We start from the raw sequence: 23,885 nt of genomic DNA, 5'->3' as shown, positions 1-23,885 counted from the left end.
TTGTTTGTTTTTTGGAGAATTTGCACTTTTTGGCGATGAAAAGAAATTGTAATGTATATGAGACCACTAAATCCACACAGTCTAAACCATATAATTCCATTTTGTGTCATTTTTTTTTTTGTTCTGTTCTTTTTTTAATATATCAAAAAAATGTCTGGCATCTGGTTGTCTGGTTTAAAGAATATAAAATGTTTCTATTAAAAACAATGGTTGCAAAGCTTTGGCTGAATGATTTTTCTCTTATTTTAACTTATCAAATATAATACGGTACATTAGTATGTTAGAATAATCAAAACCAAAGTCTTTGGTTTCTTACCTGCAATCAGGAATGTAGGGTAAGCACACAGTATTTTACCATGTTACGTTAACCCCGTCCAATAATTTTATTATGTATGTAGAGTTGAAAGGGTTGTCAAAATAACAGTTAACACTTTACAGTTTAACATTGGTCTGTCATATCTTAACATGGTTAGCTTCACAAAGGCATGTAGTCCATTCTATAATAGCAGAACTGCTGAATGTGATTACATTATATTGATTTCTGTTGTATTGCTCTCTTACGTACTGTACACATTGTCAGTGATGTCAGTACTCTACACACACCAGAAGGTGGCAGTATTATCACTGCTCATCATCTGCATCAGCCACATATCACTGCTGTGTCCCTGTCTCTCTTCTTGCATTCCTTCTTTAGCTCAATCACTCACTCTTTACTGACCATGACAGAATAGATCAAGTTAGTATCCACAAATATTCCGATGCATAAACATCTACACATGTACAGCCTTGTACATTACAGATAAATCATCCATAGCCAGTGCAGACGCTGTGTTTTGGCCTGATGTGCATGAAGAATAGTACTATATTTAAGGTTACGTTTGGTTCTAAAGGATGATTACTAATCAGGACTAAGGTCTTGTGTGAGGATATATTTATCGAGGTTGGGCCACCAATAGTGTTTATCCAAGAAGTCCAGTGGCAGACTGCAACCGTGGGCTTGTTGTCACCCTGTCTTCCTGTTTGTCTCGGTCTGTCTCCCTGAGGCAATCCTGTGAGGTGACAGAGGTCATAGAACAGCTCATTAACCCCACCCCGACAGCCCACACATTGCTGCAGTCCTCAGGCTCTGGCTACACACACACACACACACATTTTATTATGCTCCACTAATAACATTTAAGTCGACTTAAGCCCATTCCGTAAGCATGTTTTCAGGGATGCACTATGAGACATGTATGTCTTGCATGTTGTATGTAGTATCACTGCATTTAAATGTTTCCTCAAAAACTGGATACTTGTATTAGTGTGAAAAACTGCATAGTTTGCATTTTTATAAAACCACTTTTTAACATCTATTGTAACACAACTAGACACTGAGTAATGTCTTAAAGCAGGTGATGTTTCATTCAGTCATGTTGAACCTGTTTGCCAGATGTCTTGGGGCTCCAAGTCATTAATTGTTATGTTTGTAAGGTATCTAAAAGCACAGTGGGATATGGTGTTATTTTCCATGTTCAGACAGCATTGTTGCAGTCAAAACATATTGTATAAGAGGAACAGCAGCACTTCAGGGGCTGGGAGATGCCTGGGAGCGGTTGTCTGGCGTCTCTAGTGGTATTATTCCCCCAATCATGTACTTGTGAACGTGCATGCATGTGTGTATGCGTGTGCCTGCAACTGTTTCTGTTTACATGTTTGTCTATATGCTTATGTGCAAAGGTGTGGTTTTATAATCGTACTTGCTTGCGCACATGTGCATGCACACAATCGTCATTATGTCTCACAGTAAATGAGCCTCCTACTGCCCTCATAATGAACAATTGGAGATAGGCTGTAATGTAAAGGAAAGCAGTGTGACACACACACACACACAAGCCTCATTTTAACGGGTACACACCTTTCTCCAGGGATATAAAATGCCTCTACCTCTGCACACTGTGGGACATGAGTTTCATCCAAACTAGCTGCCGTCCTCAATAAAACCCACGTGAGCAGTCTCTGCAGTATAGATTTCCAGTTTCTCTCAGGGTATATTTTGTTTGGATCAGGTGTTTAAATGGCTCAATATGACAATAATTAGGCAGCGCTGAAGACATGTGTTCTTTCTTATGTTGATAAGGGACATTGACCTTTAACCTGTGCACCCCTGTTGTCCCCCCACCACTGCACCCCACGAGTCCCATATGCCCCTGGCCAACACCCCCTCTCTTCATGCTCTGTCCAGGTCCCATCAGGAAGGATAGAGAGGGGATTGGACAGGTTTGGAGCCTTGCCTCTGGCCATCTTTCCTCCTCCCCGGAGAACAGAGGACTGAGGTGCCTTTAAACCACTGCGGCAAAAAACCCTACCAAAACCCTGCAGTCATTAATATGCAAAAATGCAAATGAGTAGGTAATTAAGAGCTGGAGCTCTCTGGAGGCTCTTTGATTGCTAATGAATTCTAATCTGCAAAGAAAGGGGGGAGGGGAGGAGAAAAAGAAATGAAAGAAAAAGAGAAAACAACGAAAAAGAGAAGCCTCAACCTGAAATTTGTCATATTCATAAGTTTTCATATTTGATTTGTTTTAACATGGAAGCTGTAATGTAAATCATTAGCTTGGTTATTTGACACAATTACTTGATATGTATGCAGGCCAAGAGTATTTTTGGGGAATATAAATGTATAACAAACAGCCTTCAAAACACATTTAAATCAAGTTAGGAGATTTATTTGTTGTATTTCTTCAATAAACGCCCATGAAAATAAAAAGTCATGTTTTCCAATTCAGATTTGATTAATGACACGCGTATCAATGGGCAGGAATCTGTTTGTAATGGACACAGTGTAGTCATTGTCTAGATATAGCTAATAAGAGGTGAACATGACAGGCGAGCAGACACTTCTGACCAGTGGCTACCAAAGAAAATAGAAGGTCAGATTATCTCAACAGTGTGTTCTTTGCTGCAATAGCAGCTGTGTGCCGAAGTAAAGGAGATGTCATTTCATCACTTTTGTGAGCCATAACACATCCCCACTTCCACTCTAACTCATTCACCCTGTCACACACATACACACGCACACACACTGCTGTTATTGTTGTTGCAGTGCTCCGACGACACCAACAATCTCTGCTTCCCTCCCCCACACGGGCTCACATCTATCTCCCTTTCACTCCCTCTCTTCCCCCTCCTGTCCTGGGCAGCCCTGACATGCCTACTTCAATTGATTTAGAGTCAATTCAGCTTCTGATCTGATTGTTATCATGTGACTTTTCACACACCTCCCCCTCAATATATGACTGCTGTGTTATTTTCAGATTAGGGTAGAGATTTCTTTTTGGCTCAGGTAGGAAAGCTCATCTTTACTTTGCACTTTTCTCTGTGTGATTGTGCCCCACTCTGTCTCTCTGTTCCTCTATATCTCTCTCACCTTCCCATTCTTCATCTATCAAAACAACCTCTCAAAATTCAACGATCACCACAGTGTCCTATCTGCTCTTTCCTCAGCTGTACAGTCTACTGGTGGGGCTCTCAATTGCCCGGCTTTGTAAACAGGAAGCTGGTGTTTTGTTCACTGTACCTGGAGTGTGGGTGGTAGAACAGGGGCACCCATACAACCGCACAGTAATGGGAATCCAAGATGGCAGGGAGGGTTCCCATAAAATCACCAGAGAGAACAGAGGAAGAAGGCATCCGGGAAAAGCCATTGTCAAATGAGAGCAGGCAGAAGTCAAAAGGATTGTTGATTCAGTTTTTCCTTTAGTAAATAGATAGTTGAGTTTGTGTTTGTCTGTCTGTAATGAATCCTGTCTAGAACTGTAGTGTTTGGGAGGATTAATGTCATGGACAATCCCCCAAACTCATTTTCTTTCTCACTCTGGAGCTCTGTGGGAATTACAGCTTTAGGATAAGGGAGAGAGAGACATTGCATTTCCTGCTAGTGATGGTCCCATTAGTGATGAAGTGAAATCTGGGTTCATTGTGTTCCTTTGAGTTTGGCAGTTTTGAACACTTGTTTGAATTCAAGAAGATATGCCGTCTCCTCATTTGTTCCAAAACAACTGCTCTGCTTCGCTTATGTTTTCCAGGTAACGCTGAAAGCGGATAGTTTAACCTTTTGAACTGTTGCCCTTTTTAAATCACTCACTCCACACATTTTAGTGTTGTTTAACATGTTGGACGTCAGTGCAAGTTTGGGTGTTTTCTGCCAGGCGAGCTGTAATAGGGGGGAAGAAGCTTGACGGGAGTCGGTTTATCATGAGCACAGAGAGCACAACAGATAGATTCCCCCTGTCTCCTCCCCTTCAGCACAGATAGACTCAGAGCATGGGCACTCAGCCAACACTATCAATCTATCCGCTCCTACCCCCAGCCTCTAACTCTTATTGGAGGACAGCTTCCAAAGGGGCAAGGAAGCATGAATCATAGCCCGGCTATGAAAAGCTTTTCTGCATCTAAATACACGTGTTGTGGCTCAAAATGACTCCATTGCTTCGCCATAAATGACAATCTCGCAAGTGATTGTCACAGCCCTGTTACAAAGTTGGAGCATTTAGGAGGGGCTGAGGCTGTTCAGGGAGAGGGATTGTTGATCTTGGCCTAGTTTTCTTGTCTGATCAGAAACCTGTGCACCTCTGCCCTTCCCCCACCCAAACCTAAGCCTCTATTACAGGCTGTGAGGGGCTCAGTGTGGAACGAGGTGAGCAGCTTGCCTCACCACCGAGCTCTGTGTGCCTTATGCGTGCTGCCTATACTGTATGTTTACAGGCTTATCATTGTGTGTGATATAACCTGGCAGTGTGGTTTGGCTTGCGTGAATGGCTTCCTATGATCAGAGCAGGATGGCAATGAGGGCTAAAGGTGTATAAAACGTGTGAATTCCCAGGCAGGTAGCCTGCAACAAAGCCAGATATAACAAAACATTGCTTTTTGATAGAATCTAATTTGGCATATTAAGGTCACCTATACAATTATGCAGGATTGCCCTCTTTATTTGTTCTCTACAAAGCATTATTGATTAAAAAAATCCCAAAAGGATTAAATAACTATTACACATTACTAAGCGTTATTAGTATTTGTGTGTATCTTGTGTGAATGAAGATAATGCAAAATATATGTACACAGATATTTCATTAATATGCACACATATATGACCGATTAGCACCAATGTGCCAAACATATGCAAATTTCCCATGTGCATCTGTTGTTAATTACACATATGAAGCTGGGAATGGCTGGAAGGAATCATCGAGGGCATGTGTGATAGCCTCCCTCCCCATTCTGCCTTTAACTGTCCATTGTACTGTGAATGTATTTTGAGATTATAGATGACATGTTTGTGTTATTGTTTGGTCCTTCCCGTATAATTATGCTGAAAACTTTTAGGTTACCATGCGGTAGATTACCCATAGCTGCCGTGGATAATGAAACATAATTTCAGCATACAAATTAAGCTTTTAGAGGTCACTCTGTTCTTGTGTTTCTGTGTTAATCGACAAACAAACAAAAACAGTGGATATTAGTGAACATTATAATGTTCACATATTCTACAGCTGAATGTAAAATTGCATCACTCAAAATCAGGAATGACATATTGAACCACCGACTGCCCTTGACTCCAATAAGAAAGTGGTACCACCTTATTTCAATTGTTAAAAAAATGAAATGAACATTTCGGCATGATGACAAAATTGTTCAAGAGAGGATAATGCTTTAAAACAAATTTCTTCTGAATTAAGCTTCCTGTCATACAATTCATTGATGTTGTAACTTTGTGTCACAGTTAGATGCACTCTGTGTTCATTAAGGTGAAGATTCTCACTATATTCCTTTTTTTTTTCAAATTCTTTTTCAACCGCCCCCTCCCTCTCTTCAGCCTGGCTGCCCTTGTACATGCTCTCCATGTCAGACCCAGCTGTTACTACAAACTACTTGGAGGGCTTACAAGCCTCATTGCTAATACTGACAACAGCACTATTCTTACTCAAGGCCTAACGTCTACTGGAAAAAAGCGAGAATATGAGAGATTTTCTCTGCCTCCACTAGCAATTCCTTTCCCCAAACAGATGTTTCCATCTGTTCAAATCTAATCTTTTGATTAATACATTCCTCAATGAAAGGATTCCAAATAGGTGTTAGATAAATATCTCAAGATGCTCTTTCTTTGATAGCTGCGATTATTTTTTGATGGTACGGCTGTCTTTTGAATTTTTTTTGTGAATGCGTGCGAGTGCGTGACCAAATGTGAATGTGTGCATGGTATGTTTGTGAAGGTATTTATGGCCCATATGTGCGTTTCTTCTGAGCAGTAACCCCATTACATTCCTAAGACGGTCCATGAGACTAATTAATGTTCTGTGCCGCGGCTTTTCCTTCACCCAGGGGAGACCCAATGGATTATTTACCTATATGTCCCATCGACGACATATCCACCTTCCCATTGGTGAGCTCTGTGCAAACAGACAGTGTGATGCATTAGGCTGTATTATAACACGAGGCAGATATGTAGAATTTGCATTTGCAATGGGAATCCTTCCAACATATGACTCAAAAGATTCTTGAGTCAATGCGGCCTTTGTAGTGGTTAATAGTGATAGCTGTGTGCTCAGAAATCTTTCTGTATCTGAAGGTTTCTGGGGTTTTTGTCTTTCTAAAATAACATGTATGTATAACGTGAGCATTTCAGAGGTTATGGACTAGAAACAAAGCTGGACTATCTTAACTTCCCTTTCTTGACAAGGTTTGCCCTCAGGTTAGAAACAACAGCTGTCTAAAACCTGTGAAAATGTGTGTGTGTGTGTGTGTGTGTGTGTGTGTGTGTGTGTGTGTGTGTGTGTGTGTGTGTGTGTGTGTGTGTGTGTGTGTGTGTGTGTGTGCGTGTTTTTGTATGATGGATGTTGTGCGCATATTGAATAAAGGCATGAAACACACCAGTTACATATCAGGGTCATCTAAACTTATTCTATTGTAAGTAATTCTTTTTCATCATGGTGAGTGAACTATAGTTCATTTCAAATATCTATCTATTGCTCTTATTATCTTGTAAAAGCAGCATTTTAACATTACAGACACATTTGCTCTGATCATCCGGTGTGCCCTCCGTGTTTGAACTGTTTTCTCTGAACTATCCCCCCCCCCCTCTTCTCTGTGATCCTATACTCTGTGCTCTCCCTCTTCTCTCTGCTCTGGAGCAGGCAGTTCTTAGGGGTGTGTTGGTTTTATGTTTATCAGTCCATTCCCAAAAAAGACTGGCAACATAGAAAGTGGTATAGCATAAAACGAACAAGTCAATTGATAAATCAGCTGTTTAGATAATCTATTTCTTTTTTCAGTCAGTTTTCAAGCAAAAATACCAAACATTTGCCCGTTCAAGCTTCTTAATTATGAGGATTTGATGCGTTTGTTTTATATTTTCCTATGTCTGACCGTAAACTGATATGTTGCAGGTTTCTGTGTTGGTCGGATAAAACAACCAATTTAAAAATATTCCCTTGGTTTCTGGTAAATTATAATGGTAATTTTTTGGTGCTTTTTTTGTAAACAAGACAATTCATTCAGAAAATAAACAGCAGGTTAATCAGTATTCAAACATAATTGTTGGTTGCAGAACTTTCATGATGACAGCAGTTGATAATTTTTAAGTATAATCAGCTGGATGAAATATTATTATGGAACCAGAAAATGTTTGCAAATACGTTAGTTTCTTCATCAAATGTGTATGTAAGTATGTAATTTGGAATAGTTCTTCTTCATAACAACCCATGCATCAGGAAATCATAAGATAAATATTTTGATAACATTCACTTTATGTCATACAGTTGAATTTATACAGAAAAAAGTAATAATAGTTTTACATTAAGCATAATTTAAATGCTAAGATAAAAAAAACTACAGCAACAAATGAAATTGTTATTTAGTTTACAGTTGCTGTTGTATTTAAAACCAAATATTTTAAAGCCGTGCGTTGTTTTTCTGTTTTGAAAGAAGACACACCAACCAAAGTAATAAAAATGATGTCAGCGGGCATGTTTGAGCCCCCCTCAGCCAGCTTCCCTGAGCACACAGGGAAAGTGAGCGTCAAGAAACAGGCGGGTTTAACTTGGATTTAAAGCTGTTCGATGGCTGCCGTTGCTGTCAATCAAGCGCACACGCTTCCCCATTCGCTGAGCTCTTTCGCATTTATCGTGCCATCTCGTCAAGCTGCTGCTGTGTAATCGCAGGTAACTTTCTTACGATAGCCTTCCGCTGGACGACCTAGTTCTCGTAGAGCGCGAACATTTTTTAGGGTTACAGATACAGTACACATAACCAAGCTTCGGCATTAGACATTTCCGTCGTTTTGGCCGTCGGAAGACTCGAAAGCTGTATTTTTTACTGTGCGAAAATAACCCGTCTCTCAAAGGCGTTTGAAATCGGACACCGCTGGCATTGAGGCCCTCACTTTTGTGCGGAGGGATACGTTGTTGCGTCTGACAATGTGGACGGAGGTGGTGAAGATGTCTACGAGAAGAATGAAATCATCTCAGTTGTAACAACAGAAAAGGAAGACGCGAGATTAGTTACCATAATAGATTTGTTTGCACTCAGACTTGTAACATTGAAGCAAACACGTGTGCGCAGTGTGAAAAGCAGGCTTACCAGGACAAAAGGAAGACATCTACGGTGCTCCAATGCGTTACATACACTGAGGTCGAAATTCTCTTGAAGTTTTATGTTTTTCCCCTCGCGATTCTCAGCTTTTCTTTTTACTGTTGGATATCAGACACTTGCAGAGGAGAGGTAAAACACCTTCTTTCGCTTAATGTTTCGGTGGAAGCTGCATGAATTGTATGGGTTTAAGTGACACCTATTTTGACGCCTGCAATTTGCAAAAAGTTTTTGGGAATGTGTGGTTAAAGCGGGGGATGTAAGTTTTTGTCTGGTTTGAGGTGGCGAGCCAAGTGTGTGATGGTCTCCGCATCGACCACGGAGAGGAGGAAATTACTCCTTTGTTCTGCAAAAAGACCCCACTAACGTTAAGTGTTAGTCCTGCCTAACACGCCTCATTTTGTTTTTCATCGTGTGTCTTCCACCACTAGCTGTAGCCAGAATGTGGAAATATTAAATGGTAAACGTTGTGTAATGTTGCTGAGCATTTTAGCCAAACTTTGTGTAGTGGGCCTACATGTATTTTCCATTCGCGCGCAAGCAAACTTTCCATAAAACCCCTTTTGGTAGCCATTTAAACATTCCTTTATTGAAGTGTCTGGCCAACAGCTAGACTTTATTTTATTGCACATTTGGCAGGAAATTCCTCTTGCTCCCACCCCCACCGTCTGCTCCACTGAACTCCCTCATAGTGCATGACTTGAACCCTAATATGTGAAAGGAAGAGCTCACTATTTGTTGCATGAAGTTTGGAGTTCTTGGTCTCCAGGGTCACGACCGTTGCACTTCTTTTACACATAATTTGTTTTCTTTAGGAAGCCACAACTGAAGATTATGGGTTGGTTAGTCTTCATGATGATGTCAACATGCTTCAGGATAAATAGTGAATGGGTTAGTTGTCAGCAGTAGCTTGGCCCTGGATGTGGCCTAGCAGAGATTATCAAATAATGCACAACCTACATCCTGTGGTGCCCTGGATGTCATTGTTATAAACTATTTGACCCGACGTGTCTATCGTGTATTATGTGTTTCTGGCACAAAACATTCACATCCGTTTCTTTGGGACAGCATTTGAATCAACAGTTGAATATGCTTTTCTGTTCAGCACTGCGGCCCTCGTTGTTCCCGAAGTAATAGCATTGACATAAACACACGTTACAGTTGCTAACTTTGCTTTTATTTCCCCATTTGATATGACTAACCGCATGTACAACCTATGCGGACGGAAATGTTATTTCAAATTTCTAAATCGTTCAACTGTCAACAACATGTATTACGTGTTTGTTAAACAGGCAGAAGCAACTCGAGTTGGCCTATTATTATTATCATTAAGTTTGAAAGCCACGGTAAAAATAACAACTGGCACATGCATTCATGTCGTGTTCTGAATTTATATGAAACGTTAAGTTGTTGGTCAGTTAAGATCAGCGGTTTGTTCCACTGGAAGTGCAGGCTATTTTGTGGAGAGTGACCTGCCTTTCTGCCGTGTGTGGGGTGACAAAGACCCCTAATCTGCTTGCTTCAAATATTGATCCAGCAGTAGCCGAAGATGCCATTTTGTTACTTTAAGCCCCTCTATGTGCTCTATTTAATTTAGCTCAGTGGTTAAATACTATTTACATACTCTTATACATTTGTGTGTGTGTGTGTGTGTGTGACCTATTTTGTTCTTGGTGTGCCATCTTTTGAAAAGTTTGGGAAAACAATGAAAGCCATGTTCCTAGCTATGTTCACTTATGTGTTTGTGTGTGTGTGTGTGTGTGTGTGTGTCTGTGTCTGTGTGTCTGTGTTTCCTTGTTTTCAAGGTTAAATTAGTTCTGCTTGCCTGAGTTTACTAGACTTGGACTGCACCATTTGTCTCCCCTGATGTCACTTGTGATACTTTCATACATGCAGAAAATTATTTATATATAACAACTATATATGTTACAACTTGCATTTCCTCTAAAACATCCATCTTTTTTTTGATTGCATCCATTTATGCCAGTGCTGTATTGCAAAAAGGTTGTAAAAGCACACCACCTGTTGGTGTTCAAGTGCCTCTATTCTTCCACTCGCTCCCCCTACCACTAGTTCCCTGTGAAGCTTGCAGAACCGCCGCTCAGCATCAGAGAGCGGCCTCGGGCTTGCAATGGAATGCAAAACACAGGGTAAATCCACTATTCATGCTCACTGTGTCATTTGACAAGGTTCTTTCTGAGTTGACATATGGTAATTTGGTAATGACGTGTTTGCATACAGTCATTAGCTCTGCCTTTCACCCCTATTTCCTTGGGCTAACAATAGTCCCAATTATGTCTGTAATTGTAAATGTATTACATTCTCTTTTATGTAGCGATGATCGACATATGGCCTTGTTATTTGCCAGGGTTGCGGAAAATAAGACCATTTTTAAGTCATTACTTGGTAGTGATTTGACTAAGGGCAGAGTATTCATCTTTTCATGGCAGTGTCTCTTCTACTGCTCGGATAGGAAGGCAGTGTCTGACTGAAACCAGCATTTTTAAGTAGACTCAGCCAAAGTGTACACTGTTAAGGAGGCTAATGTTGTCTGTTCTCCCGCCGGTCCGTAGTGAGTGAAATAGAAATTTGAGCTGTGTTTTGGTCAGCTTAGACTCAATAGAAGATCATTGATTTCTAAACTTTAACTTCTCAGATGCACAAGACCTTTGCCTCTCACCTGGATGTATATTTTAGTATTATATTGGAAGTTCGAATCACAAACACAGATTTGATGCGCTGGCAATACTAAAGTTTATCAGTTTTTTATTTTTTTAGAAAAATGCGGACTGACTTAGCCTTGCATTGGTATCTTATGGGAGTCTAATCAATATCAATAATATATAGAGTTGTGATATACAGCAAAGATAGAGCAGTTTGAATCATTCATTACCATCACCCTCTGTTTTTAAAAGAGCTAAATGTAAATTCTTTGTGCTTGCTAGTGCCATTAAAATCCTGTATCTGCAAATTTCTCTCATAGGGTTTATTAGAGACTGAAGGGTATGAACGAACAGCAGCAAAGAATGGCTGCAGTGGGAACTGACAAGGAACTCAACGACCTCCTGGATTTCAGTGCGGTAAGAGAGTGGGAGAGCAGTCTGGGTGGTTCTGGGTGGTAGGTGGGTGGCATTGGGAGACAGAGCTAAATAGAGTGTGATATAGGTCTGGGTATGAGCAGAGGAGAGCTTGAGGTCTGAATGAGAGAAGTTGGGAAAGGGGCAAGCAAGAAAAATCAGTGGGATGCTTATTTTCTCAAAATCTGCAGCAGAAATGAAAAAATCTTTTCTTTTTTTTCTTTTTCTTTTTTAACAATAGGTTGTGTCAGCCCAAGATATTTCCATGCTTCATTCTTGGCATGCAAAGGTAGTGCTGATCATATCAAAGCATGGCAAGTAAAATACTGCTGTACCTCAGGGTGACTGGTGAAAATTAATTCAGGTTTTAAATATAGTGTCTTTCAATTGCGTAGGTGATGCAGAGATACTGCAACAAGGAAGTGGATCAATACTACAATGAGCTGGTATCCACTGTAAAATGTAAATAGTGAGTCAGTAACGACTAAAGGAAACTGCGGAAATAATCTCACCCGTGTTTGTCTTGTCAACAGAATCTAAGGGGAAATATTGTTATATATGAATTGGGTTGAGCAGACAGCTTCTACATTTCTTTTTATTTATTTTGAGTCTTTAGGTAGACATTTTTACAGAAATGCTTTTGGAGGTATCCTCCAGACATTATCTACAAAGTGGATAAAGGTATTTTGTTCAGCTTTTATTTACCTGTGTTGTGAAGCCTTCTTTGAGCTTTACACTGAAATAAACATCTCACAGGCCCAATGGAGCTGTGTTACTTTTTTCTCCTAAACAAATCTAATAACTGGTAAGGCTAAATTGCCAACTATTGATCACTATTATATACATGGCATAGGGCTGGGTGATACGAAGAACATCAAATATCATATTTGTATACAAATAACTCTATCGATACCACAACCCTTTTGTAGTGTTGACTATTGGTGCTTTCGCAAAATATTTACACAATGAGATTTTTGATAAATAATCATCAGTAATGTGGATATAATGACTAAGTGGGTAAAGGCAAATAATAGAACAGCTAGAATAGGCTGGTAAGTTAGGAAAATGACAACTTTACTGTAATGCAGCCTTTAAAACCAAGAAAAGACACCACTTATACCATATTACAATATGAAGAAATTACAAATTCAAGACAATATCTAGTCTCATATCACAATATCGATATATTGCACAACAGGTAATTCCAAACTCAGGCTCCTAATGAATATTTGTCAGCAGACTTGATGTCCCTTGAGATTTTGTATGACAAAGTAGAGTTGAGATATCTTTTAACAAAGTACAGTTAATTTAATAGTGAAGTGTTTCTGTGTGTCAAAGAGTCTGTGACATTTTATGAAGTGTAAGACTGGGGAACAGTTTTTATTTTTATATAAAGCCTTGGTGTGCATGAATTCTGTTGGTGGCGCTTCATTATAATGACGTGATTCAGTCAGCTGCATTGTTAATGTCCTATTCTCTGCCAGACTATCGGTATTTAAAGGAAACCTTAACCCATGAAAGAAAAACGCTCCTTGTCGTGAAGGGGGTTTGTGGGAGGTTCTCATTAGACAGTTGGGTTTGTGTTAGAAAAACTCTGATTGATCAGCTGCCAATTTGTATCAGCAGATGTTCCGTTTAAGGACGACATTGATAATTGGGTGAGAAACTGTCAAAAATTGTACAAACAAATTTCATCCTCTTTGTATATTTGCTGGCTAGTCAAGGAAGTGCGTGCTAGATTGGACGTTGACTAGAGAAACACTAAACATGTTTGAGATATCTGTGACCAAACCGAAAACAAAGATGGTGTCCAAATCGGTTGTTGGACCGTGTAGACCCACCCTGTTAAAACGAGAAAAAAAGGAAGAGATCATATGTGGTAGTGGCAGATTGTGTTTTGTTGTCCTACTTACAAAAAGGTTTGGTTTGTACAGTAGAGTTTGACCACGTCACTGAAAGATGCCACATAGCTGATATTTAGGCCACACTAGAGCGTCATGGTAAAACCCGCAGTGGCTCGGTGACAAAACCCACGGCCTCATCAGAGGGTTTAGAAAGTTAAAGTTGGTATTGCAGAATCAACTTTACATGAAAATGTGTCTAAACGGTTTCTTATCAAAATGCTGTATATCTGTTTGTCTTTTAGGGGACTTTTGCTTCTTTATTTTTTGACATACAATTTAGAAATTTAGATAATTTTGAAATGTGGTAATTTGCAAATAAAGACATCAAGCATGGTTATAACTTGGTCGTTTTTATCAGCATGTTCTCCTGTTATGCTAGAAGTCGTCTTATAATTAGTGGAATCAAGGAGAAAAACACAAGAACTGAACGACCTGTGTATGTGATGTCATTTATTAGTGGAAATGGGATGTGTGAAGTGTGCCATCCTTTGTTTTGGTAGATACTTTATCTTTCCTCTTTTGTCTTGTAGATGTTCGCGCCTCCAGTACCCAATGGGAAGAACAGAACAATGACACTTGCCAGCAGTCAGTTTGGGGGCTCAGGTAAGCTTTTAAAGCAGTAACACTGCATACACTGTACATTGTATTATTTTTTTTTTACATCTACTTGTATCCCCAAGTGACTTTAACTGACGTTAATTTGTTTTTGGCAAGGCATCAATATACTATTTTAATGTGACATCTATGATCTCACCCAAAGTCACAAATCCCTTTCTCACGTATCTTTTTTGGAACCTAGCATGCAGACACTTTCTGTTGTATTTGCACCAGTTTTGAGACCACTACCTCAATAGGTACAATGGAGGTGTTTTTTTTTATTTGTGTTGCTCAAAGCTTACAGAATTGCATTTGTAAAAGTCTAAACAACCGGGAAATCCATAGACTTTGCTGATAGCAGATTTCATTGGAACATTCTTTTTACAAAAAATAAAAAAATTGAATTCAACTGTTTGTGATAGAATAGGGGAGCCCCTTGAAAACAAGAGTTACTAAGTAAACTTTCAAACTCGTGTAAATAATTTCAGAAGAAATTCCCATTTAATGACATGCTACAGTACGTGCTCTATGCCTGGTGTGGCTTACCCTTGATTCTTATCTTCATAGAAAAACAAATATCCACTTACTCTACTTTAATGTATTCAAACTTTGCAAATTTATTAATATCTGCACACCTTTTTTATTTTAACATCTGTCTGATAATCTTTTCCACATTCTTAAGATAGTCTTTGTTTCACTATTTTAAAGTGAAAAGTAGCTGCAGTTAACCCCCTCAAGCACCTGAAGCCTTTAAGTGAGCTATTTTCTCTTTCTGAATGTTATTAGTAAGTTGTGTTACTTTCGTTCCTTTGTCACCCTTCCAACCTGGTGTGTGAAATTGAGTCACACTTCTCAGTGTTCCCCAGAGTGAGAACTTGGTCACTGTGGAACAAAGGCAAAAAAGGGGGCTTATGGACTTGAAACGACTCCCCCACGCTGAAGTGTAAAACACTCCTCCCCCAACACGGCACAGGCCTCTTAGCCCCACTGATCTGCAGGAAATGGCTTGAGTCTGAGACAATGTCCCTCACCCCTTGCTCACAGCCTCTTAAACTGGCCCAGCATGCAGTGAGTGGCCAGAGTGGAAGAGAGAGCTTGTTGAATAGAGGGATCAGCCTGTCGAAGGCAGGATTCTGTTTGTTTCTATTACAGCAGGCAATTACTAAGCAGTGAGGAGTTAATTCCTTCCCCCCTCCTCATGTCCTAAAGTGTGGCCCTTGGTCATTCACACCTATTTTAATGCAATACTTCAAGCTGTCCCATTTAACTTTGGGAGATCTGCAGGTTGAATCCGAATCTGCTTTAATCACCAAGTAGGAGTGAACACATACAAGTTATTTGACTTTGTTTTTGTTGCTCTCCAAGTACATGCACAGAAAGAAATGTATGGTTTAAAACAATGACAACAAAGCTGAACAAGGTAAACAAACATTTGATGTGTGTGTGTGTACACAAACATACACACACATGATTAAAACGAAGAGCTCTATGAGGATTGTAAACAGTAATACAATAGAGCAAAACAAAACTGCAAATGATGCTGGAATAAATAGAGTTAAATCTACAACAGGTTGCTTATAGGTACCATCAAATGTCAAAATGCTAATTCCAGTCCAGGAGTTTCTCATAGATAGACTAGGCGTGAAATGGGTGCATATGTGTTTTTATATATAAAATGACGGTGCTCATCTACAGGACCTTTTTTTTTTTTGAAACTCAAAAAGATTGCCTGTTAACCCAAAATAGGATATGGCTATGGGCCAGGAAACTCATTTATTATAGAAATGATGACCATTAAAAAACAATGTCCATCTATGATGTGACGAAGGAGGCTTGTATAGTCAGACGACCAGTAGCGCGGGAACAGCAGCGAGCAGCCTAGTGGCTCACCAGACCACCTCTATTCATCAACACAAAACTGCTCAGAGGGGTGCTAATTGCATTAGGCCTCCTTCTCCCTTCCTAAGTTGTGTGTGTGTGTGTGTGTTTGTAAGGGTGTGTTGAGCAGAGGGGAGAAGAAAGGAGAGGATTGGCAAGAAGTGTGGGATGCTTGAAGTATGGGAGGCAGTGTGTGACGGTGTGTGGTGGGAGCTGGCCAAGCCTTCAGGCAGGCGTCCCCTCTGTCACCTCTGCAGCTGCTGGCAACGTCTCCAACCCCCTTCACACACACAAATACACGGGACGCGACAGGCTCGCTTCCCTTAGATCACAACAACCAACATTGTGAATTGTGGTGTCTCTTAGTAGCTTGCGTAAACGCTGCATGTTTGACTTTTGCCCTCTCAGTTGTATACCAGAACAGGCCTGCAGTATTGTGTCATGTATTTCACTGTGTATTGGTGGGTTTTAGTTGAAAAATCTAAGCCCTTAGAAAGAGAAAATCTGAAGGAGAGTGGCTTCCTTCTTCAACTAAATTAGATGTTTTCAAAGCCTGCAGCCGTGAGAAAGCTTTGTGGCAGAAAATAAAAAAAATTCTGGGTTCTGGTTGTGAGTCAGTATTTGTCTTGCCATATTACTTTCATTGGAAGTACATTCACACTAGACATGCCAAAAGTCTGGATGGATGTGATATACGTCCAGAGAACCTGTTGTTGTTTTCATGCCAACCCATGTCTTTTACATTTATTATGTGCATGTCAAATTAGTAGATAAATCAGGGTATTTTCAATCTCTAATCTTTTTTTCCCAGTTTGATCATCCGGTCAGTTGACTGTTTAAATGTTTATCACTTACTTCACTTTTGTGCTTTGCGTAAATAATTGATGGTTGTCTGAAGATGGCAGAGATTTGGGTATTAGGTTTATTTAGTTAGCATGAGCTACAGTGTTCAAGTACTTTTAATGGTGTCTTCAAATAATCTTGGACGTCATACTCAGAAGTATGTTGTACAACGTCCTTTTTTCTCTCAATTAACATAAATAAATGTAGCATATCTAATATTTGTAATCCATGTTAATAGGTTTTATTGTATTATATTACTAATGTAACACCAAACATCAATACCCATTTATCCATGATGACAGAACGTTTGTCAAAGCATTGAAAGCTTTTCTGATTCTACCAGTATGATGTAAACACAGAAATGTGTAAGCATTCATAAGGAAGCATGTTTGTACTGCTACGTAAGAATCACATTGACTATTGTCTTGTCATGATAATCAATTGAAGCCTGTGAAAGGCATCTACAGTATCTTAGAACTGTAGTGTGAGCTTTTGAGCAGATCTGTGTTTGTCCTTTTCAGATTTAATTAAGAATGCAGACTCTTACTGTGCTTACAGCAGTTTTTATTAGGTCACAGGCGAAGGGTTGGTTTAAAACAAAGTACTAAAAATATTTTTACTGGCCAAAGTAATAAATGTAGGAGTACATCACTGACCTACTTTGATGGTACATACACATCTTGACTTTATTCTTTAAAACCTGCTTACTTGCTTGTACAAGAGCAACATACCAAGGATATGCATATCATTTCAAATGTGAAGCATTTGACCCAAATGGATTTTTATATTTTATTTTTAAATTACATGTAAAGCTTGGTGGGAACTCTTATTTTGTGTCATTTTAATATTTTAGTTGTCTGTAGTGACAATCAATTTGTGTTTGATATCATACATGACAAGAGGTTAAAAATAATAGAAAGGTCTCTCTTCTAGCATAGTGGGGCTCTCCTAGGCTGGCTGAGCGTACTGTCACCTCAGCAGCTCTCCACCTTTTTTAATTGCTTCAGAGTTAATTACTCCAGTAAGTGTGAAACAATGTTGTCAGACTTCTCCTGCACAGCCGTGCTTTCGCGCTATCCTCTGCTCCCCCGCTGGCCAAATGGAGGCTTCATAGGCGAATGAGTGGTGTATTGAAAATAGCTCAGAAGTTTATGAAGTTACTCACTCACCTCTCCTTGTTGGCTTGGTAGGGCTACTTAGTGCAGGTTATTGTTGACAGGGATTTTTATTTTGTGGGTTACCTGTGTGAAGCACGTGTGAAAATACTTTGTGGTCTACCAGCATTTTGGATGAATCTCAAAGTAGGACAAAGAAATGTGTTAAGATGAATTTATTTGTTTCTAGACTGTAAGTAGACACGCTCATTGTTGATGCATCTCAATTAGAGTGGATTTCTATCTCAATAATGTGGCGTTGCTTCTCCTGGCACCAAAGTTTTGCTGAAGTCTTTATTTAGCAGCAAGCCCGTCACCACCAGTGTCCTGTGCCATTGGACGGGGGTGCAGTGCTTATTAGAGCTGTGGCCTTTCAGTAGGGCCGATCTGACAGTGAGCGAGGCTGATCTTTTGAGGTCCCCTCTCCTCCCTGCTTGCCTGATTCTCCATGCCACTGGCATCAGCTCTATGGATCACGGCTGTCGCAGCGTGTGTAGGTGCTTGCACCGCTCTGTTAGTCTCATCACTCATTCTCACTCGTCAGCCGGGCTGCTGATCTCGCCCAGACCCCTCTCCCTCTGCCTTCCCTTTTGTTCCTACCTCTCTCCCTCTCGTCCCCTTGCTTTCTCCTTTCTCCCGCTCACTCTCTCTATTGCTTTCTCACACACATTTTTTTAATTAGGCAAAAATCAAAGAGGAAATATGAATATTCATAAGGAAACCACATTAATATGCACAATTATGCAAATCAGCATGCAATTAAGGCGTGTGTCTCCAGAGAGCCTGGATAGCATTAGTGCATAAGACAGGGAGAAGGGGATGATGGGGGTATTTTGGAGTTTTCTGCTCCACCAGTCTTTTGGCTGTGTTTTTCCTTTGTGCCACACATTGGTTCTTTCTTTACCTAAAACATTGTGGTTCATGTTTTGGCTTTACACATTATTATGTTTTGTGTTATTTTAGGTGTATCTGTCAATTTGAGTAAAACTTAAATATGGTTTAGATTACATGTTATACTCTTGGATTATATTAGTGATGTGAATGGTTAACTTTCTGTTATTCAGTGACCGTAATAACACTAATGGATACCCTGAGCGGCATTTCCAATGCTTTTCGTTTCTCTCAGAAATGGTGTAACATTGCATTGCGTCTAAAATGCGGCAGTGTGATCGATAGTGATGCTCTCGCCTGGTTTGTGCAAGCCCATTGTGGCCACTTAAGGACGTTCAGTGTTAAGAGTGGGACGTTGAGACCGGTTTCCTTGATATGACTCTAACATCATGGCATTTCTACATATCAGCAGTGACACATATGATGATAATTGTATACTGTAATTTGGGGATTGCTAGCATTATTCACAGCATTTGTAAAACCTGCTTTTTTGATTCTTTCATCATTGCTTCACAAAAACTTGCTGGTCTCCTACCTGTCAGTAACAACATGTCTTCTTACAGCAATAGATGAGCGCAGCGGCTCTGGGTCTTGGGGATCAGCAGAACAGAACAGCCCCTCTTTCAGCCAAGGACGGGTAAGATTTAAACTCACACTCTTCAGTCACACATGATTCAAGTTTGGCGATCTAAGCTTGAACACCAGATGCCATGATATTGTCACACACTCACACACATTAAGTAAATCGTTTTGTGATAGATGAACACACACACACACACACACACACACACACCACCTTTCCCCCCCACCATCACAACAGCTTAGTACTTTTTCATGCCGTGTGCCATGTTGGATTTGAAGTGGTAGTTTTGCTCTCTACCTAATAACCTTGGCTCGGGATCCTGCATTGGCAAGCTCTCTGGTAGCCCAGAACCTCTGTGGAAGCCCACTTGTAATTGCAGCTTCACATCCGCTGTAACGGTCTTGGCACAACTTTGTGTAAATACAAGGAACAGGGGGTGAAATAGATGCAGCAGGCTTTGATTACCACAAGTTGATAATTAAGAAAGTCGGTTTGAATCCCTCGAGCTGATGCAGATTTGTTTGGCATGGATCCTGTTAGTTAGACAGAAAAGCAGAAGGAGGGTAACCACTAAGCCATATAGGTGTGTATCATTTAAGTCTGTCTGTGGGTGTCGTTTGTCCAATGTGAGAGCCTGCATGTTTTTTTAAATTTACATTTATTTTTGCTTTATTTAATGTGACTCATATTGTTTTGTGTGTACCGTATTTCCTGCAGGGCTATGTCGAAGGGTCCCACTACAGTGAGCATGAAGGCTTGTCCTCTCCATTCATCAGTTCAGGGGTTGCAGGTATGTTTTTTTTTTTTTGGCTTTCTTTTTTTCCACTTTAGTTTTTAATGATGATTTCAAGTTTATGTACATTTTAAACCCGCAGATGAACATGTATTTGATAGGGGTGGGGGAAAAAAATAAATACAGCACAGTATCGCTGTATTTTCAGTGGCAATAGTGTATCAATAATCACAGGCTCCAAGTATCTATCTATTATTATTATTATTTATATATATTAGATATATGTGTTGGTCAGTTTGTCTGCTTGGCAGTCCCATTTTGCAGCAATAAATTGCAGTGATATGAACAAACAGATGTATCTTTTTAGATAAAACAGAGGTTATCAAAGTTTCCTTTTGGGGTCATCATTTGAAATTGGGAAAAATAAGAAGTTGAAAAAAGGTAATATATTGCAATATGTTTAATATCTGAATAATATCCTATTATGTTATAAGTATTGTGATGATATCGTATCGTTTCCACAACATTTGACAGATACCTATCCCTTATTTGTACTTTTCTGTACATTTGTATTGTATACTTTATTTTCTTCTAAAATGAAACTGACGGAGTACCATCTAGCTCATAGGAATATCATATCCTAGTATCATTTGCAAAACCCTGTATACCATTTTCTATAACACAATATTGTGTATTTTTTCTAGCACTTTAGGGGAATGAGTGTATATATTTACTTCTCAGTGATGGAGGACATGTTTCCTAGTCCAGTTTTAAAATAATCATGTTGATAATGGCCGATTCGACTGTTGTGCATTCTTTGTTTTCTGGGTGAAAAAATGTGTGTCCACATGCATGTGTGTGCCTGTGTTCATTCGTTGAGTGTTGGGGATGTTAGGGCACTGAAGCAGAAACCTTCCCTAGGGTTTTGTCTGGCAGGCGCGCTTTATGCAGCTGAGCGTACTGAAGAAGGGGAAGGCATCCCTGGACTTTTTGTACTTTTAGAAAACCTACTTTTCATTTGTTTTAGCACACACCATTGTCTCTTAATTTATGTACACAGCTCATGGTTTCACTCACATTAATGGTTAACGAATCTTCACTTTTATCATACAGGTAAAAATGAGAGGCCACCATACCCTCCCTTTGGAAGCCAGGTACGTTAACATTAAGCTTATTCCTTGTATCTCCCCCCAATGTTAAATGTGCCCGAGGGCTTATTTCATTTAATATCTTGTAAAGGAAGCCCTGTTTTCTCACTTCTCTTTTCATGTTAAACACTTTGAATGAACTGTCTTCATTTCCTAGAAGAGAAGCTGTTGCTGTACTATCCCACGCCCCTGTAAGTATTATTAGTAAAACCCTGTTCCCTGTCTTTCTCTGTTCTCCTAGCCTGGATTTCTTCCTAGCGACATAGCGATGCCCAGCCCAGATGCCATGTCCCCCTCTGGCCTAAAATCTGGCTCCCAATTTTACCCGTCATACCCAAACAACCCCAGGAGAAGGCCGCCTGATGGAGGCATAGGTAAGATAACTGGACAAGACATCTACCATGTGGGGCCAGTAATTTCTTTCTTTCTTTCTTTTTCATCATCCTCCACCTTTCATGTTTGATTCATTTAACTGGAACTGCAACTACTCATTTTATTTTAGATTAATCTACTAACTACTTTCTTGATTCATTTTTAAGTCTATAATATATCAGAAATTGCTGAAATTATTGCATCACAATTTCAAATTCAATTTGTGAAACCATTCATTCAATTATTAAAATTGTTTAACAATTGACTAACTGAATAATCAACTAATTGTTCCAGCTCTAATGTTCACACTTAACTTTTTATATTGTGTTGGAGCATAGATATGAGCAATATTTTGTATTGAAAAGATTTGTTGAATGTCTATTTTCAAAATTGACAATAAAAAAAAAACAAAGCTTTATACAGATTAAAGCACCACAACATTCATTCACACTGACAGACCCACTAGCACACACATGCTTCAGTATTTTCTATTCTGAGCAGATGAAGAGACTACACCTGACATACCATTGGCAAATGTCTTTGCTAAGTCCTTGTTTGTGTTTTTATCTCTCTTTCCACTTTACTCTCTCTGCCTGCCCATATGTAGAAACCCAGCCAAAGAAGATTCGGAAACCCCCTGGCCTGCCATCCTCGGTGAGAGCTTATTTCTGCTCGCCTTCCCAGCTCACAGTCCTTTCTCTCTCTCTCACTCTCTCATACACCATCTCTCTCTACACACACTTGCTCCACATAGACACACAGACATACACACTGCTCTCCCCACTCTGCTTGAGCAGTTCTGTGACAGACAGGGGTAAAGACCCTCTGTTCAGTCAGACTCTGAGCTGACAGTCAGGCAACTTAGGCCCCAATAACATCATCGCTGTAGTTGTCTCTACGCTATACTCAAGTGGTTTGAAGTGGTGTTCAGGGTCTGGGTTGTCATGTAGACGAGCAATTTTTATAGAATTTTGAGGTACTTTGTCAAGTCTGGTAACTCACCTTCTTCAGTGGCCTGGTTTGAATTATACGTTTTTTAAGAACACCAAAGTCCTGGATTTGGGTAATTCATACGTTTCGTGCAGCCAGTGGACGAGGGGTTTAAGTGGATTGGGTTTTGGTGGCCGGTTCAATTTTTTTATCCAGTTCAAAGTTTGTAATAAGACCAAAATATGGATTTGTTGAGGACAATGTAGAAAGCATTTGAGAAGTTGTTTGGCTGTTTGGGCAAAGTTCTCCTTCTTGAGAGATTTTGTTCCTAAATATTTGGTTATTTATAGATAATTTTTCTTAAAATAGAAAAGTTAAACCTAAATAAATTAAGTTTGATTTCAACTTGTGAACAGATTTGATACTGGATTCAACAAAGTGCTATTGAACTCCAATCCTAGATCCAAGCGCTACCAAGTACCACACCGTGCCTTGCCTTACTGTGCCAAGTGTCACATTTTGTCAGTGGGCCTAGAATTCCCAGCAGCTGATGTGTGGATGATGGCAACAACACAGCTAGAAACACAAGTCACTGTGACATGTTTGAATGTATCATAAATGAATATCACTGTTAGTTTAAAGTGACTTGAATCAGGCAGCAGTTGCCCACATTATTTCCATTTATAGATTATTTCCACTAAGTCTTCTGTCCATACAGCTTCAGTTGCTGTAGATCATAGATGATTCAGAGGCCATTTGCTCAATTGGAAAACTTTGCTTTGTAAAATAGCAAACATGATATTTTTAAGTCCGAAGAACCCTACTGGGTAGTAGCTTGTGTTACTGTTGCTATTAGAGCCCAGTCTTGCTGCTTGAGCTGCTATGGATCATCAATATGAAATACTGGCATTGCACAAACATTTTCTGTCACCAGGTCCTCACGCTACTGTAGTTCTCAGATGACAAGAGTGACCTAATAGAAAAATTGTAAATGGAACCTTTGCATCTCCTAACTTCTGTGTTTCAGCATGGCACCTTGAAGCAGGATATCAGCAACACATGCAGAGGAGAGAGAGATTAAGACAAGTTGCTACTTACCCGTTTTTGTAAATATTAGGTTTTAAAATGCAATACCTGCACATTAGACCTG

At 39.7% G+C, this 23,885-nt stretch overlaps 2 protein-coding genes across 20 annotated transcripts in view; both read left to right on the top strand.

Annotated features, from left to right (window-relative positions):
* The window catches only part of zbtb7a (zinc finger and BTB domain containing 7a), a 28,822-nt gene extending 28,601 nt beyond the window's left edge, over positions 1–221 (top strand). For all 3 annotated transcript variants that reach the window (XM_034881608.1, XM_034881609.1, XM_034881610.1), the window contains exon 4: positions 1–221. This exon is cut by the window's left edge and continues 7,700 nt beyond it. The gene's annotated coding sequence lies outside the window, so the exon portion shown is untranslated.
* A 7,963-nt stretch (positions 222–8,184) lies between these two features.
* Positions 8,185–23,885, top strand: part of tcf3b (transcription factor 3b) — a 30,302-nt gene continuing 14,601 nt past the window's right edge. For 2 of the 17 annotated variants that reach the window (XM_034882027.1, XM_034882026.1), the window contains exons 1-10: positions 8,186–8,757; positions 10,699–10,775; positions 11,609–11,705; positions 11,944–11,991; positions 14,137–14,209; positions 19,533–19,606; positions 20,270–20,342; positions 21,399–21,439; positions 21,675–21,807; positions 22,413–22,459. In XM_034882027.1, the coding sequence (XP_034737918.1) occupies positions 11,631–11,705; positions 11,944–11,991; positions 14,137–14,209; positions 19,533–19,606; positions 20,270–20,342; positions 21,399–21,439; positions 21,675–21,807; positions 22,413–22,459 (564 nt within the window). In that variant the 5' untranslated portion in view covers positions 8,186–8,757; positions 10,699–10,775; positions 11,609–11,630. Of the gene's footprint in view, positions 8,758–10,698; positions 10,776–11,608; positions 11,706–11,943; positions 11,992–14,136; positions 14,210–19,532; positions 19,607–20,269; positions 20,343–21,398; positions 21,440–21,674; positions 21,808–22,412; positions 22,460–23,885 lie in introns of all 17 variants that reach the window. The other 15 variants (XM_034882036.1, XM_034882035.1, XM_034882029.1 and 12 more) reach the window with 14 other exon arrangements.

This window comes from Etheostoma cragini, chromosome 9 (assembly GCF_013103735.1).
Source record: "Etheostoma cragini isolate CJK2018 chromosome 9, CSU_Ecrag_1.0, whole genome shotgun sequence".
Classification (NCBI taxonomy): domain Eukaryota; kingdom Metazoa; phylum Chordata; class Actinopteri; order Perciformes; family Percidae; genus Etheostoma; species Etheostoma cragini.
This window is presented reverse-complemented; position numbering and strand designations above follow the sequence as displayed.